This window comes from Suricata suricatta, chromosome 16 (genome assembly GCF_006229205.1).
Source record: "Suricata suricatta isolate VVHF042 chromosome 16, meerkat_22Aug2017_6uvM2_HiC, whole genome shotgun sequence".
NCBI lineage: Eukaryota > Metazoa > Chordata > Mammalia > Carnivora > Herpestidae > Suricata > Suricata suricatta.
The window spans coordinates 18499014-18516620 of record NC_043715.1 but is presented as its reverse complement, the minus strand read 5'-3'; the positions used below and the strand labels follow the sequence as shown (position 1 = coordinate 18516620).

Sequence of the window (17607 nt, the reverse complement as noted above, 5' to 3'; positions counted from 1 at the left end):
GCGCGTGGGGTAGCGCTACGTGTTCGCGGGTCTCAGCCGTTGGCTGAGCGGGACCTGTGAGCGGGTGGGTGGGCACCAGGCTTGCTCAGAGGCCAGGCCTGTCTGGCGCCAGCAGGAGAGAAATCAGTTAAGAACTCCCACGCAAAATGGCTGACAAAGGCAAAAAGGGGAAGGCTGCCGCAGCACCTGCACCTGCAGCTGAGCCGCCACCCCCTCCTCCAGCTGCCACACCAGAGGACAAGAAAGGCCAAGACGACAAGAACAAGAAAAAGGCGAACTTGGTGCAGCCCAAGAATGAAGTGGGCACCAGGAAGGGGTGTCGCCGCTACAAGTGGGAATTAAAGAACAGCAATATAGATTTCTGGTTGAAGGGGCACGCCCTGGTCAAGATCATGAGCTTGGTAAGTGGGGCCGGTACCCTGGGGCTGGGTCCCAACAGTGGAAAGAGGGTGAAAGAGTGGGCTCCAGAGGGGCTCTGGAAGGGCTCTAGAGTCGGTGAGAGCCCTTTGCCGGAGCTCAAGTGCATGTCTCCCAGTAGGGCTGCCTAATAGCTGCAATGATCATGTTCACGGGGACCAGTGTGCACCCTCTCCTGACGCTCATCATCACTATGGAGTTGTCCGTCTTCTGCTTCTTCTTCATCACCTACACCCTCGCCATCAACAGATATGTGTCCTTCATCCTGTGGCCCATTTCTGTAAGTAAGAGGAGGTGGGGACTGCCTGAGGCTGGTGTGCATTCATGCGTGTGTCTTGATTCCTGGAAGTGACTGAACAGAGAGACACCCTGCCCCTTCCATATTTGGGCCCCGGCCATGGGCTCAACACCCCCAGCGGGACCAGGGTAGGGGAAGCTGAAGTTAGGTTACAAAAGGCTCTCAAAAACCCTAGCTTGGGGGTGGGGAGGCCTCTTACCTTACCTGCTGGTCAAAGGAAGAGGTAGGCCTACTTTCCTAAGCTTTGCTCTCCTTGGAAAGCGGAGTGGTGGAGCAACCAGCTGTCCCCTCCCCCACTTCTGTACCAGCTAACACCTGAATGGGGAGATCACCCTGGAAGGCACCCCATCCCCAGAATTCAAAGAAGAAAAACCAATCTTCCCATAAATCAGTAATATAAAAAGAGAATTTTTTAAAAATCGCTTTTAAACAGTCTTAGATCTGCTGTAGGCTTTACCTTCCTGTAAAGGATGTTAAGCCCGGACCAATGTTCAGTCCACAGCAGTCCTCCATTGGGAAGGGAGCCTCGTTTCCTTCATCTGTAACAAGAGGACAGCACTAATCTCTCGTGGGACTGTGCGTGAGGAGTAAATACACAGTGCTCGATGCTGTGCCTGAGGACTTATGGACTTGACTCCTTGCTCGGGACCTGTGTAATCACAGAGCACATCCACCCAACTCCTACCTCACTGCACATTCACAGCCAGCCTCCAGAGCCCTAAACTCAGGCTTTCACTTACGTCACATATGAAATGGTCTCAGAATGGTCACCTAACTTTCCCCCAGGTAACTCAGCTAGTAAGTGGCAGAGAAAGGATTCAAACCCAGCTTTGTCAGTAGAGTCTGAGTCCCCAACTATACTCTGCCCTGCTTCTTTGTCAAAAGTTTTTAGGGCCCGGGAATTCATAGGTAGCAAGGTAGGCGAGGACCCCCAGTATAAGGAAAAAGGAAAGGAGGGCCTAAAAAGACTCTAGGGAAAGGGATAAGCAAAGGACAAAGTAAAGGAACAGGCAGAGGGCAAACTCCCAGCCAAGGAACCTGAAAGACACTTTTAGTTCCAGCAAGATGAAAACTCAATAAACCCTGAAATCCTCCTGCTGCACTTACTGAAAACTACTACGGAAAGTGTAAACACAACTGCCATAACTGGGGCTGACAAAAAGGGAAACACACAAGTGCCAAAAATGAAAAACGGGAGCAGTGATCAAAGGCCCACAAAGTATCACCCCAGGAACCTGGAGGACGGACTGTCACACACTCTTGAGTTAGAGGAGATGCGACCTTGGTCCTAAGCAAAATGGGGGTTTAGAACGGAGACCCCTGTGTAAAGCCAGTGCCCTGCAAAGACTGAACCTTTAGGGAAAAGACAGGCAGAGGAGACACCTTACCTCCCACACACAGAGGAACAAGAAGGCCTGTTCACTTCTGCCTGGGTATGGAGTGGAAAAAACAAAAAAAAAAAGACCACTTTGAGAAACAGAAACCTTGAGCCTGCATTTTGTACAGATTTGCTTTTTACCACCTTCATCCTAGAAACCTTCATGCAGCCTTGAAAACTTGTGCCTCGGAATTAAAATAAAAATAATCCCTATTTAATGATGTTCTGAAGATGTCCTTGGGGCTCCTGACAGAAACAAATGCAAAGTCACAATCAAAGCATAAAGACTGGGGTGTCTGGGTGGCTCAGTCAGTTGGGGGTCTGACTTCCACTCAGATCATGATCTTGCAGTCTGTGCGTTCAAGCCCCACACTGGGCTCTGTGTGGACAGCTCAGTGCCTGAAGCCTGCTTCAGATTGCGTCTACTTCTCTCTGCCTCTCCCTTATTCACACACTTACTCTCTCAAAAATAAATAAACAAAATTTATTTTAAAAAAGCATAAAGAGATTCTCACAGGACAAGTGAGCGTGGGGAGAGACATGTCAAAAATGAATGCACAGTTCAAAACTACAAAACACCTGATTTTAAAATCCCCCTAAGATTTGAGAATCAGCAAACATAACAGAAAGGAGGAAGATTAGAACCCTGAGAATATGAGATTAATAAAAGAGCTATCTGAAAATAATAAGAAATATACTTAAAATAATTGAAGACATAAACAGAGCCCTAAGAACAGAATAATACATTGTGAGAACAGAATAAAAAGACCGTTTTTAGTACAAAATACAATGTCTAGAATTAAACATACAGTTTTTGAATTTATCAATGCTGGAGAATTAGCAAACTGAAAGAAACTCTACACATTCAATGCAATCCCAATCAAAATTGCACCAGCATTCTTCTCAAAGTTAGAACTATCCTAAAATTTGTATGGAACCACAAAAGACCCCAAATAACCAAAGTAATATTGAAGAAGAAAAGCCCAGTTTTTAGCCTAGTCTACTACAAAGCTGTCATCATCAAGACACTATGGTATTGGCACAAAAACAGACACATAGACCAATGGAATAGAATAGAGAACTCAGAACTGGTCCCACAAATGTATGGCCAATTAATCTTTGACAAAGCATGAAACAGTATCCAATGGAAAAAAGACAGCCTCTTTAGCAGGTGGTGCTGGGAGAGCTGGACAGCAACATGCAAAAGAATGAATCTATACCACTTTCTTACACTATACAAAAAGTTAACTCAAGATGGGTGAAGGACCTGAACATGAGACAGGAAACCATCAAAACCCTAGAGGAGAAAGCAGGAAACAGCCCCCTTGATCTCAACACAGCAATTTCCTACTCGACGGCGCATCCCCAAAGACAAGGGAATCAAGAGCAAATGAACTATTGGGACCTCATCAAGATAAAAAGCTTCTTCACTGCAAAGGAAACAATCAAGAAAACTAATAGGCAACCAACGGAATGGGAAAACATAGTTGCAAATGACATATCAGATAAAGGGCTAGTATCCAAAATCTACAAGGAACTCACCAAACTCCAAATCTGAAAAACAAATAATCCAGTGAAGAAATGGGCAGAAGACATGAATAGACACTTCTCCAAACAGGGCATCCAGATGGCCAAGAGACACATGAAACGATGCTCAGCGTCACTCATCATCAGGGAAATGCAAATCAAAACCACATTGCGATACCACCTCACGCCAGTCAGAGTGGCTAAAATGAACAAATCAAGAGACTATAGATGCCGGCGAGGGTGTGGAGAGACGGGCACCCTCCTACACGGTTGGTGGGAATGTAAACTGGTGCAGCCGCTCTGGAAAACAGCGTGGAGGTTCCTCAAAAAACTATCAATAGAACTCCCTTATGACCTAGCAATAGCACTGCTAGGGATTTACCCAAGAGATACAGAAGTGCTGATGCATAGGAGCACATTACCCCAATGTTCATAGCAGCACTTTCTACAATAGCCAAATCATGGAAAGAGCCTAAATATCCATCACCTGATGAATGGATCAAGAAGATGTGGTATATATACACAATGGGATACTACATGGCAATGAGAACGAATTAAACATGGCCATTTGTAGCAAAGTGAATGGACCTAGAGGGTGTCATGCTAAGCAAAATAAGTCAGGCAGAGAAGGACAGATATCATATATTTTTACTTATAGGTCTAATAGGAGAAGCCTAACGAGATCATGGGAAGGGGAAGGGGAGAAAACAGGGAGAGGGAGAGAGGCAAATCACAAGAGACTCTTGAATACTGAAAACAAACTCAGGGCTGAAAGGGGAGGGGGAAAAGGGAAAGGGAGTGATGGTCATGGAGGAGGGCACTTGTCGGGAGGCGCACTGGGTGTTATATGGAAACCAACTTGGTAATAAACTATTAATAAAAAAAAAAAAGAAACCAGCTTGACAATAAACTATAAAAAAGTAAAATAAAAAATAAAAAATAAAAAACCCTAAAGAGATTCTCACAGGACAGGTGAGGGTGAGGAGTGACTTGTCAAAAATGAATGCACAGTTCAAAACTACAAAACACCTGATTTTAAAATCCCCCTGTCTAAGATTTGAGAATCAGCAAACATAACAAAAAAGAGGAAGATTAGAACCCTGAGAATATGAGATTAATAAAAGAGCTATCTGAAAATAATAAGAAATATACTTAAAATAATTGAAGACATAAACAGAGCCCTAAGAACAGAATAAGACATTGTGAGAACAGAATAAAAAGATCTTTTTTTAAGTACAAAATACAATGTCTAGAATTAAACATACAGTTTTTGAATTTACAATGTCAATAAATGGGTTAAAAAGCATATCAAAGCTGGAGAATTAGCAAACTGAAAGATATGGAGAAAGGACCCAGGATATGGCACTGAGAGATAAGGGAAGAAAATAGGAGAAAAGTTGAGACAGAGAAAATAGAATGAGAAAGTCCATCATAAGCCTAATAGGAATTCCAGAAGAAAAGACTCAAAAGAATGGAGTGGGGGAAATACTCAAAGTGATAATGACTGAGAACTCTCCAGATCTGATGAGTGACATCACTAAATATGGCAGTGTCAGAAATGCCAAAACTCTGTCCCTCCAGTAAAGCAATGATTAGGCTGTCAAAAAGAGAAACAACTTTTTTAGAACTCTGGGATCCAATTTTAAAAGCTTACAACCAAGGAAATGGTTAATAAAGAAAGAAGCTGTTGAATGTGACAAGAGAGTGTTGTGGCATTTTAACCTCCCTCCCCACCACCCTTCATACCCCAGCTTGGCTGTGGCTGAAGACAACAGCCCACATTCCTGGTCATACTCCTTGCTGGTAGCAGAGGGAACAACACAGACTTTGCTCTCAAAGAATTATGGTTGTGTGTTTTTAGCTGTCTGGTGACTCTTTGATGGATGGGCCCTGACCTGCCTCAGAGCTTTTTCGAGGCTGAAACAGCCTCCTGGATAGCATTTGTCACAAGCATTTAAAGGCACATCTACTAACCATAAGCACACCTGACTGGGCAAGGGAAATCAAAAGAGGCAACCAATAGACAAGACCAGAAGCTTGGAAAAGAAGAGGCTAGGGAAAGAGATGCATAGGGGAATAAGAAATTTGAAAACCTACCACATATAGCAGGGAATCCAGAAGGCCACACACATGCCAAGGGCTGGATACATGCTCAGAAAAGACCCTAAGCATTTGCTTCTTGCTGACTTTTAGGCTCTGTACAAGCAGCAAGGGAAAACTGAGAGTTCTAAGCAGCCTGGACAAGTGTTGAAGGAATACCCCAAAACAGAGCCAGTTTGCAATGACTGGTAGAATATTTTTGTTTACAAATATTTAAGGAAATCTCTTTCAAATAACTACCTGACCAGTAAGCTAGCAAAACAGGGACTTGAGTTGCAGTACTGAAAGAATACAGTCTTTAAAAAAAAAATAGTTTAGTAAAAGTCATTAAACATACAAAAGAGTACAACTCACAACCATCAGCAGCAACAAATGCTGTAAATGGAGAAGAATATGGTTTACAGAGTAACTGTATAATAATATTCAAAATGCCCACAATTATAAGGCATGCAAAGAAACAAGAAAGTATGGCTCATTCACAGGGAAAAAATTAATAGAGATTACCTCTGAGAAAACCCAGATATTAGACTTACTTGACAAAGAGTTTCAGTCAGTTGTCTTAAAAATGCTTAAAGAACTAAAACCAGGAGAACAATTATGAACAGTAGAAAATATCAGCAAAAGGAAGTTCTGGAACCAAAAGTAATATAACAAATGAAAAACTGACTAGTTTGGGTTAACAGCAGATTTGAGCAGACAGTAGAATGAATCCATGAACTTGAAGACAGGTCAATTGAGATTATCCAGTCTGAGGAACAGAAAACAAAAAGAATGAAGAAAAGTGAAGAAACCTATGGGACAGCATCAAGTATACTAACATATGCTGAAGCCCAAAAGAAGAGAAAGAGAAAGGGGAAGAAAGCCTGTTAGAAGAAATGGTCAAACACTTTCCAAAGTTTATAAAAGAATATAAATTTACACATTCAAAAAGGACCAAGCAGAATAAACTCAAAGTGGTCCACACTGAGACACTTATAATCAAACTGTCCAAAGATAAACACAAAGTCTTGAAAGTCATAGCGAGAAGCAACTAATTTCGTACAAGGGACCTTTAATAAGATTAACAGACAATTTCTCTTCAGAAACCATGGAGACCTGAGGCAATGGAATGATGTACTTAAAATCCTAAAAGAAAAAAAAAAAAACACCTGTCAACCAAGAATTCTATCTTTCAGATTTGCTATCTGTTATAATTGTGTCCCCTAAAAAATATGTTGAAGTCGTAACTCAGTACCTGTGAATGTGACCTTATTTGGAGATAAGGCCTTTGCAGATGATCTAGTTAAGAAGACATCATTAGAGTGGGTTCTAATCTAATATGATTAGTATCTTTAGAAGAAGGAGAAATTTGGACTCAGAGACAAACATGTTCAGAGGGAAGATGATATGAAGGGAACAGTAAGAAGATAGGATGGTGAAACAAACCAAGAAATGCCTAAAGTTACTAGAAGCTAGAAGAGAGGCCAGAAGGGGCACCTGGGTGGCTCAGTTAGTTAAGTGTTCGACTTCGGCTCAGGTCATGATCTCACGGTTTGTGGGTTTGAGCCCCACGTCGGGCTCTGTGCTGACAGCTCAGAGCCTGGAGCCTGTTTTGATTCTGTGTCTCCCTCTCTCTCTGCCCCTCCCCCATTCATGCTCTATCTCTCTCTGTCTCAAAAATAAATAAAGTATTAAAATTAGAAACAAAAAAGAAGAAGAGATTACTTCTTAGCATCATCAGAGGGAGCATGACCCTACCAACACCTTGATTTCGGACTTCAGGCCTCCAGAACTGTAAGACAATAAATTAATGTTGTTCTAAGCCACCTAGTTGGTGGTACCGTGTTATGGCAATTCCAGGAAATGAGACAATATCCTTCAAAATTTATCCTTCAAAAATGGAGGAGAAATTAAGACATTCCTAGATAAATAAAAGTTGAGGGATTTTGTTGCTAGCAGACTTGCTCTACAAGAAAGACTAAAGGGAGTCCTTTGGGCTCAAACAATAGGACATTAGACAGTAACTTGAAGCCATAAAAGAAATAAAGAACACTAGTAAAGGTAACTACATAGGTGAATATAAAAGTCACCTCAGTGACTTATTGGAGTGCCTCAGTTTCTCAGTCGGTTGAGTGTCTGACTTCAGCTCAGGTCATGACCTCACAGTCTGGGAGTTCAAGCCCCACATTGGGCTCTGTGCTGACAGCTCAGAGCCTGGAGCCTGGTTCAGATTCTGTACCGCCCTCTCTCTCTGCCCCTCCTCCCATCTCTCTCTCAAAAATAAATAATAAACATTAAAACAATTTTTTTAAATTTTTTTAATGTTTTATTTATTTTTGATACAAAGAGAGACAGAGCATGAGACGGGGAGGGGCAGAGAGAGAGGGAGACACAGAACCAGGCTCCAGGCTCTGAGCTAGCTGTCAGCACAGAGCCTGATGTGGGGCTCGAACCCACGAATGTGAGATCTGACCTGAGCTGAAGTCGGAGGCTTAACCAACTGAGCCACCCAGGCGCCCCAAAACAATTATGTTTTTAAAAACCAGTATTATTGTATTTTCAGTTTGTAACTTCTTTTTCTGATACATTTTAAAAGGCAAATGCATAAAGCAATAATTGTAAATCTATGTTCATGGGCCTGTATGTATAAAGATAAAATTTGTGACAATAAGAGTTTTTGCGTACTACTGAGACTAAGTTGGTGTCAATTCAAACTAAACTATTATAAGTTTAAGACGTTAATTGTAACCCCAAGGTAACCACTAAAAAATTGACTAAATAATATGTAGAAGAATGAGCAGGAAATTATATTGATACATTACAAAAAATTAAACACAAAATAAAGTAATAATGGAGGAATTGAAGGACAACCAGATATGATATATAAAAAACAGATGGCAAAATGACAAAAATAAGTCCTTATCAGCAATTACTTTAAGTGCATATGGAATAAACTCTCTAATTAAGGCAGAGATGATCTGAATAAATTTTTAAATGATCCTATAACATGAAGAAAAGAGATTCACTTTCGTTCAGATATAAAAAGGTTGAAAGTGAAAATGGAAAAAGATACTCCATGTAAATAGTAACCAAAAAAGAGCTGAGGTAGCCATATCGATATCAGATTGAATGAAAGACATGAATTGTCAAAACCACACCTAGGCATATCACACTGCTGATCACCAGAAACAAAGGAAAACTTAAAATCAAACCAAGAAAAAAGACAATTTACCTTTAAAAAAAAAACCCTCAAACTACTAGACCAACTTCCTATTTGTCAACAGCATTGACAGTGGCCAGAAAACACAAGAATAATTTCTTTAAAGGGATGAGGTGGCAAGAATAAAATAAAGACACTTTTAAACAAAGAATGAAATAATTTCTTTTTGCTGACCGACACTGAAAGAACCACTAAAAGATGTACTTCAGGAAGAAGCAAATTAAACCAAAAAAGAAAAAAGAAAGAAAGAAAAGAAAAGAAAAAGAAACGTGTGCAATATAAAAAAGGAACAGTAAGCAAAGAGCCTAGTGAGCTTGTGAGAGCCTAGTGAGCTAAATCAACATTAAGATAGAACTGTGGTTTTAAAAAACATATTAATAGTTTGTTGTTGTGGTTGTTTTTGCAAGGGGAGGGAGAGAACACTGTAACAAGGTGGAACTAAAGCAGTAACATGTAAGACCGCAGTACTGGTATGTTATAAGAATGAAGAGTTCTTGATTTGGGAGGATCATTTGGCAATAATATTAACACCGACACATTAACACATAATACTGTATTCCGCTAAAGAATAGAATTCCCAGATATATAACATCAAGCCTCTTGAGGAGAAAGAGTGAAAAGAGAATAAAGACAGCTAACCCAATACAATGGGGAAAAAAAAAAAAAAGAAATGTGTGGTATATGTTAAATAGAGAAAATAAATGGTAGAAATAAATCCAAACACTGTATTGGAAATAATGACAAATATAAATGGACTATATTCTTCATTTAAAAGACAGAGGACTCTAAGAATAGATTTTTTAAATCCAGCTATAAACTAAATTTGGAGGCATGTGGAGAACAGTTATGAGAGATGGAAAAAATAATAAAAGGAAAATACTAACCAAAAGAAAGCTGGCATAGCTTTACTACCAGATTAAGCCAATTTTATGTGGTTTTGAAGTATATAAAGAAGATCGCTACCTAGAGCAATTCTAAATTTGTATGAACCTAACAATATAACCCCCAAATATAAAAAACAAAAATGAGTTATAAGGAATTATAATAAATTGTAAGAAAGAACTGGCAAATAGCAACCATAGTGGGAGATTTTAACAGGCCTCCTTCAGCAACTGATAGCTTGACATAATGACATACATGGAACATACGGAACCCTACACCCAACAGAACAGGCTATATATTCCTTTCAAGTACACTCGGAACAATCATAAAAGTTATCCTGTGTAGGGCCACAAAGCAAGTGTAAATAAATAACAAGTAATTGATATCATAGAGACCATATTCTCTAACTTCAATGAATATAATTAGAAATCAATCAGTAAAATTCAACTAAATCCCCAAATGTTTGGGGTGGGGGGGAATCCAATGCATTCCCCAAACATATGAGGATTTCATGTTTATGTACTATTCAGAGATACTATTTGTAAAATGTCCCTAAACTATTCAAATTTGAAAATTAACAGTCTCAAGAAGGTACCAAAATAAAATAAAAACAATGGAACTAAAAAGAAGGCAATGCCAAATATAAAAGCTAAAATTAAGGAAATAGGAAACAAAGATCCATAGTGAGGACTAATGAAACCAAATATCTAGTTCTTCAAAAAGACTACTGAAGCAGATAGACCCCAAGGAAAAAAGAGAGAACAAACAAGGACAAATATTAGTAAAAAGATCAAGAAGAGATTTTTATTTTTTTTAATGTTTTTTATTTATTTTTGAGACAGAGAGAGACAGAGCATGAGTGGGGAGGGGCAGTGTGAGAGGGAGACCAGAATTGGAAGCAGGCTCCAGGCTCTGAGCTGTCAGCACAGAGCCCGATGCGGGGCTCAAACCCATGACGTGAGATCATGACCTGAGCCAAAGTCAAAGGCTTAACCAACTGAGCCACTCAGACAACCCAAGAAGAGATTTTTAAAGGTTACAGGGAAAATTATGAACTTTTATGCCAATAGACTGGAAAGTTTATTTAGAGAATAGTTAATTTCCTAGAAAAATATTACATAAAAATTGATTTAAAAAGAAATAGAAAAACAGGTTATAAAAATTTATCCATGTTTTCATCTGGCACTTGTTTCACTCTTTACATTTAAATCTTCTCGTTCATTTGGAGTCATGTGGGTGGATAGTGAGAACCATGGCTCCACCTGGATATCCCAAACTGGATGTCCAATGGATACCCTGAAAGCTACCGAGTCTTTGTACCCTATCACTCAATTTATTCATTTATTAAATAGTATATCTTTTTCCCACTGATTTTAAATGGTATTTTTGTTAAATGTTAAAATCCCAAATGCAGGGTTTATTTCCAGACTTTATATTCAGTTTCATTGGTCTGTTCCTTTTTTCTTTTCTTAAAGGTTTTATGATACGTTGTACTATCTAATGGACTTTTGATATTAAAACCAGGCATTATAAGGAATGTAATGTATATATGCCTAGGATACCTAAATATGGCTATAAAAATCCTCAATAAAATACAGGCAAACTGAATCAGGCAACCTATAAGCAAGCAATACATCACGATCAAGCAGGGTTATGTGTCAGGAATGCAAAGATGGTTTAGTCTTCAAAATTCTATTAATTTGGCATCTTTTACTTTAAGGAGAAAAACATTTCATCATCTCATGTACTTCAGAAAAAATATTTAGTTCATTTCATGAACTTCAGAAATACTAATTTTAAGAAAAACTCTTGGGGCGCCTGGGTGGCTCAGTCAGTTGAGTATCCGACTTCGGCTCAGGTCATGACCTCACTGTTCGTGGGTACAAACCCTGCATCGGGCTCTGTGCTGACCGTTGGCTCAGAGACTGGAGCCTGCTTTGGACTCTGTGCCTTCCTCTCTTTCTGTCCCTCCCCTGTTCATGCTCTGTCTCTCAAAAATAAATAAATGTTAAAAAAAAGAAAAAGAAAAAGAAAAAGAAATGAAAAACTCTTAGCAAACTAGGGGCACCTGGGTGGCTCAGTCAACTAAGCATCTGACTCTTGATTTTGGCTCAGGTCATGATCTCACCATCATGAGATCAAGCCCTACCTCAGGCTCTGCACTGAGCATGGAGCCTGCTTAAGATTTTCTCTCTCCTTCTGACTCTCTATCTCTCTAAAAAAATAAAGAGCCACGTGAGTGGCTTGGTCGGTGGAGCGTCAAACTTCAGGCTTAGGTCATGATCTTATGGTTCATGGGTTCAAGCCCTGCATCAGGCTTTGTGCAGACAGCCCAGAGCCTGGAGCCTACTTCGGATTCTGTGTCTCGCTCTCTCTGCCCCACCCCCACTCATGCAGTCTCTCTCTCTCCCCCTCTCTCTCTCTCCCTCCCTCTCAAAAATAAACACTAAAATGTTTTTTTGTGTGTGTTTTTTATTTATTTTTGAGAGACAGAGAGAGACAGCACAAGCAGGGGAGGGTCAGAGAGAGAGGGAGACACAGAATCTGAAGACAGGCTCCAGGCTCTGAGTTAGCTGTCAGCACAGAACCTGATGCGGGGCCCAAACCCATGAACTGCGAGATCATGACCTGAGCTTAACTGACCGAGCCACCCAGCCACCCCTAAAAAATTTAATAAAAGGAAGAATAAAAAGAAAACTCTTAGCAAATGAGTTTAAAAGGGAACTTCCTTATCTTAATAACTGGTATCTACCCAAACCTACAATAAACACTGTGTTTCATGGTAACACTTTAGAACCACTACTTAGAGATGCCTACTATCCCCACCTCTGTACATTGTGCTGGAGAGCTCAGTTAGTACAATGTGACCAGAAAAGCAATAAGTGTATGAATTGGGAAGGGGAAAAAATAGCATTATTCACAGATAATAAGATTCGTTACATAGAACACCTATAATGATCTAGAGTCAAATTACCAGAACTGGTTGAGTTAACAAAGGTTAACCAGAGACAAAACAATAGTGTTCCTGAATACCAGCAATGAACAATGAGAAAATGTTTCTTTTAAAAGGAACCATTTAAAACAGCAACAGAAACTACAGGTGTCTTAGAATAAACCTATTCAAAGATGTGTAAGACTTAACATAGAAGTATTATATTAAGAGACATAAAAGAAAACTCTGCATAAATGGAAAATACACCACATTGACAGATCTGAAGAATTACTATCATAAAGATGGCAATTTAAGGTGCACCCAGGTTGCTCAATTACGCATCTGACTCTTGATCTCAGCTCAAGTCATGATCTCACGGGTTGTGAGATGGGCCCCTCGTCAGTCTCTGTGTTGACAGTGCAGAGCCTACATGAGATGCTTTTTCTTTCCCTCTTATCTCTGCCCTTCCCTCGCTTATGCTCTTTTTCTCTCAAAACAAATAAATAAACTTTTTTTTAAAAGATGGCAATTTCATTCCATAGTAATCAGTAAATCAAATGAAACATCAACCTGACAAAGGTTGTGTTCCTGGAATCACCAGGAACCTTTACAAGGTGATTCTAAAATTGTTACAAGGATGGACTCACCCAATAAGATAGCGGAATTACTATCAAGTTTTGGTACTAGCTCAGGGATCAACAGAAAGACTAATGGAGTTGTTATGGATGGAATGTGTACCCCCAAAATACATATGCTGAAATCCTAACTCCCAGAGTGACTATGCTTGCAGATGGGGCCTTTAGAGTAGTAACTGAGAGTAAATGAAGTCTTAAGAGTGGGACACTGATCCAACAGTGTTAGTGACCCTGTAAGACAACAGAGGGCTCGCTCTCTCCCTCTTCCTCTCCCCACTCCTCTCTCCCAACCCCACCTTGCACACCATGGAAAGGCCATGTGAGGACATAACACGAAGCCAGCCATCTGCATACAAGGAAGAGAGCCCTCACCAGAAACAATGTGCTGGCACCTTGACCATGGACTTTTCTAGTCTCCAGAACTGTGAGAAAATAAATGTCTATTGTCCAAGCCACCCAATCTGTGGTAGTTGAGAAAACTAATATAGGAGTAAAAAAGAGAACTCAGAAACAGAACTACACATATATGGCAATTTGGTATATGACAGAGGTGGCATTATAAACAGTTGAACAGAATATTTAATAAATGCTCTTGGGGATATGAGAAAGACAGAGGGAGAAACAATATATCATATTAAAATACAAATTTACAACAGAAGAGATCATAAAAATTTTTAAAACAAGCCAATAGGAAAAAAGAGATCACGGATATGATAATACTTGTTGTTTCTTTTCTTCTCTGATTGCCCTACCTAGGATTTCCCATACTCCGTTGAACAGGAATGGTGAGGGTGAGCACCCTTGTTTTGTGCCTGATTTTGGAGGAAAAGCTCTCAATCTTTCAGCATTGAGGATGATGTTAGCCGTGGGCTTGTCCTAAATGGCCTTTATTATGTTGAGATATGTTCCTTCTACGCCTAATTTGTTAAGAGTTTTTATCATGGATGGATGTTGAATTTTGTCAAATGCTTTGCTCTGCCTATTGAGATGATCTGATTCTTCTCTCCACTACTAATGTGACGTGTCACACCGATTAATCCGCATATGCTTCAGACATCCTTCATACCAAGTCTGAATCCTACTTGATTATGGTGAACGACCCTTTTAATGTGCTGCTGGATTCAGTCTGCTAGCATTTTATTGAGACTCTGCATTTCTATTCATCAGGGATGTTGGCCTGAAATTTTCTTTTCTAGTAGCGTCCTTTGCTAGTTTTGGTATCAGGAAAATGCTGGCTTCATAAAATGAGTTTGGGAGTGGCTCCCTCCTTTTCAATTTTTTGAAGAGTTTGAGGATTGCTGTTAATTCTCCTCTAGAGGTTTGGTAGAATTCACCAGTAAAACCATCCAGTGCTGACTTTTCTTCATTGGGAGATTTTTAGTTACTGATTCATACTGGGAGGAATCATGCATAGGAGCGTTCTTCACAGCAGAGTTTGTAATAATAATTACCCAAAAGGCAGACACAACCTAATGTCTCTAGTTTGGTTTATTCACAGACTACCTCAGTTAAAATTAATATATTCAACCTATGTTCTTAAAATTGATCAATTTCACAAACTAGGTTTAAAAAGCCAACGATAGAAGGTATCTTTTATTTAAATTTAAATTTGTGAAACACACAAAATAGTATATACTGTTTATGAATATATAATATGGAAGGAAATACTAGTACACTCAGGAAAAGCACCCGTCAGTTCCAATGTCTATAGTTGCATCTGAATGAGAGTCATAAAAAGGCTAGAATGACACTGGCTCACTCCACAAAGTTTTACTTCTGGCTTTATTTTTTTTACGAGATCTAAGCAAATATTGCAAGATGTTAACATCTGTTTAATCTCAATAGTTCATGGCTGCTGGAGCCGGGAGTGGGGATAAGTGTTCTATTATTTTCTGTATGCTTGACATGTATTAAAATTCAAAAAACTTACGAGGAAAAGAAAAGGCCCAAGACAAGTAGCCAGGGAAGGTCAACCTGCAGAAAACAGCATCATGGAAACCAAGGAGAAGGGTGGGCCTCATCCAGTGCTGCAGAGTCGGCTGCTGCCCACAGGATGAAGAGGGTGCACCAGCTCCGGGTTAGCATCACCCCATGAGTGACAGGGGAGGAAGCCGGCTTTCTGTGGCCATGGTTTGGCCAACTCTAAGTCCGGCTACGCCAGGGAGTGACAGTAGGTGGTGCTTGCAGGCGAAGTAGCCCTTCTGCCCAGTCTGGGAACGTCTGCACCTTACCCGTAAGGTAAGGGAAACCAGTGTATGGGGCAAGGGTAAGACTGAGGCCGCAGGGGATGGGAAGGAAGGCTGATGATGGAGGAGGTGGGGGGGGGGGGGGGGGTCTGGCAAAGAGGGGAGTGTCCAAGAAGCAGTAGGAGGGGCAAGGCGGGAGTTGAGGAAGCAGCCACCAGGCTCCAACTCACAGTGGGGTGATGGCTAGAAGCCTGCCAGCAACACAGCCTACCTTCGATCCAGGGAGGGGAGCTGGCCCTGAGACCATAAAGATGACGAGGGGCTGTAGTCACCATTAAGTTGAACAGTTGTGCACTTCCTTGCATGAGTATTAAAGGAAAAAAAATTGAAACATAACTAGCTACTGTGTGACTTCAGATGGGATGGCAACAGAGGGAGCCTGTGAAGGCTGTTAAACACCCTGGGCTTTGCATCTCAACTCAGAGAGCCCGCCCTGGGGTCCACAGCATGTCCATGCAGCCCCGTGTACTTATCTCCATCTATACTTTTAAAATCAGTCAGAAGGGTGGAAACCATTCCCTTTGGAGGAAGCTAAGCCAGGCTGGGTATTGATGGGGGTTCTGGCTCTGTTTGAGGCTGACTCTCCTATCTCTCATGCTTCTAGGACCTTCTCAATGACCTGTTTGCCTTTATTTTCCTTATGGGCGCTGTGTTCCTAGGTGTGAAAAATCGACAAACCATGCCACTGAACTATTTAATTGCTATGGTGAGTCTTCCATGTTGGGCAGTTTATTTGTTCATAAATCACCTCTTTTAGGGGCCCCTGGGTGGCTCTGTGAGTTAAGTGTCTGACTCTTGATTTCAGCTCAGGTCATGATCTTACAGTTTGTGAGTTCAAGCCCTGCGTCAGACTCTCTGCTGTCAGTACAGAGGCCATTTTGGATCCTGTTAACCTTTCTCTCTGCCCCTTTCCTGCTTGCACTCCCTCTCTCTCTCTCTCTCTCTCTCTCTCTCTCAAAATAAACATAAAAAATAAAATAAAAGAAATCACCTCTTTTGGAGAATGGGTGTTTCCCCCCTGATTTAAGGAAAGGGCTTCTTGTCACAAAATCTTGGGACCCATGCCAAGTTTAAAAATAAAGTTGGTAAATGCTTCCAATGAAGAAGCTGCTTAAATAAAGATGATGTCCAGGGAGCCAGCTAATCTAATGGCTTCCTCCTCCTAGCTCCCGCATCCCTGAAGCAAAGGGCCACACCCAGGCTGCTAACACTGTGTTTAAGACAGAAGCACAAGCTGGGAGGCGAGGGGCGGGGTTGGCTGAGGCTGGAGGAGGGGCAAACTCAGAATGTCTTCCGGCTGGAAGTTTAGGAAGAGGAAAGGAGGTATTAACCAGCACCTGCTGATGGGTTAAAAACAGGGAGGGAATATGCCAAGTTTGGAATGAAAAGCAAAAGTAATGAGCATCCTTTTTTCCCCCAGGTCCTTATTGGTACGGCGGGAATTTTTGCTTTAGCGGATATAGGTCTTCAAACACAACATTTCAAAGGCAAGAGGATTAAAATGGATGTGCTGGCTCCACCTCCAAAACAGGAACAAAAGGATCAAAAGCCAATGGAAGCAGGAAAACCACCAGAAAAGGCAGCAGAAAAAGAAGAAAAGCCAAAGGGAAAGGGAAAGGGAGGCAAGAAATGACTCAAAGGAGACCCCTATTGTCAAAAGCAGCAGTGCATTTTACGACAAAACATTTTCACGGTCTCTAGCGTCTTCTCTCTAGAATGGTTTTCCTTTCCATCCTAATAACCAACTTTGCTTGGAAAAGAAATGGATTTTAAAGCTTAATGTTGACGTAACCATTATTTTGTTCATTCTACGAAAGTTACTGAAAGTTTTGGTGCAGAAGGCAAGATCAAGGCCTACTGAGGTGCCTGTAGGCCACAGGGCACATGAGGTTTGGGGTACCAGTGGTGTGGATGACACTGGCTACCAACAGTGACCAGCCAAAGGGGCCAGAGGAAAACAAGAACTGCAAAACAAAATGAACATTTTGTTCAC

General features: G+C 40.9%; 1 protein-coding gene across 2 annotated transcripts; it reads left to right on the top strand.

Moving 5' to 3' along the window:
• Positions 1–20: 20 nt before the first annotated feature.
• Positions 21–17394, top strand: CMTM2 (CKLF like MARVEL transmembrane domain containing 2). Of its 2 annotated transcripts, none has more exons than XM_029926509.1 (4): positions 21–401; positions 539–697; positions 16274–16320; positions 17035–17077. In XM_029926509.1, exons 1-3 carry the CDS (start codon positions 147–149, stop codon positions 16277–16279), a joined length of 420 nt encoding a protein of 139 aa, XP_029782369.1. In that variant the 5' UTR covers positions 21–146; the 3' UTR covers positions 16280–16320; positions 17035–17077. The 2 variants fall into 2 exon arrangements, with proteins under 2 accessions (XP_029782369.1, XP_029782368.1); XM_029926508.1 differs by having other exon boundaries at positions 26–401; positions 16219–16320; positions 17035–17394.
• The last annotated feature ends 213 nt before the right edge of the window (positions 17395–17607 follow it).

Coding starts and splice junctions, on each gene's coding strand:
- CMTM2 (XM_029926508.1), top strand. CDS start 147: ATGGCTGACAAAGGCAAAAAGGGGAAGGCTGCCGCAGCACCTGCACCT. Junction 402..538: donor TGGTCAAGATCATGAGCTTG/GTAAGTGGGGCC, acceptor GTCTCCCAGTAG/GGCTGCCTAATAGCTGCAAT. Junction 16,321..17,034: donor TGAACTATTTAATTGCTATG/GTGAGTCTTCCA, acceptor TTTTTCCCCCAG/GTCCTTATTGGTACGGCGGG.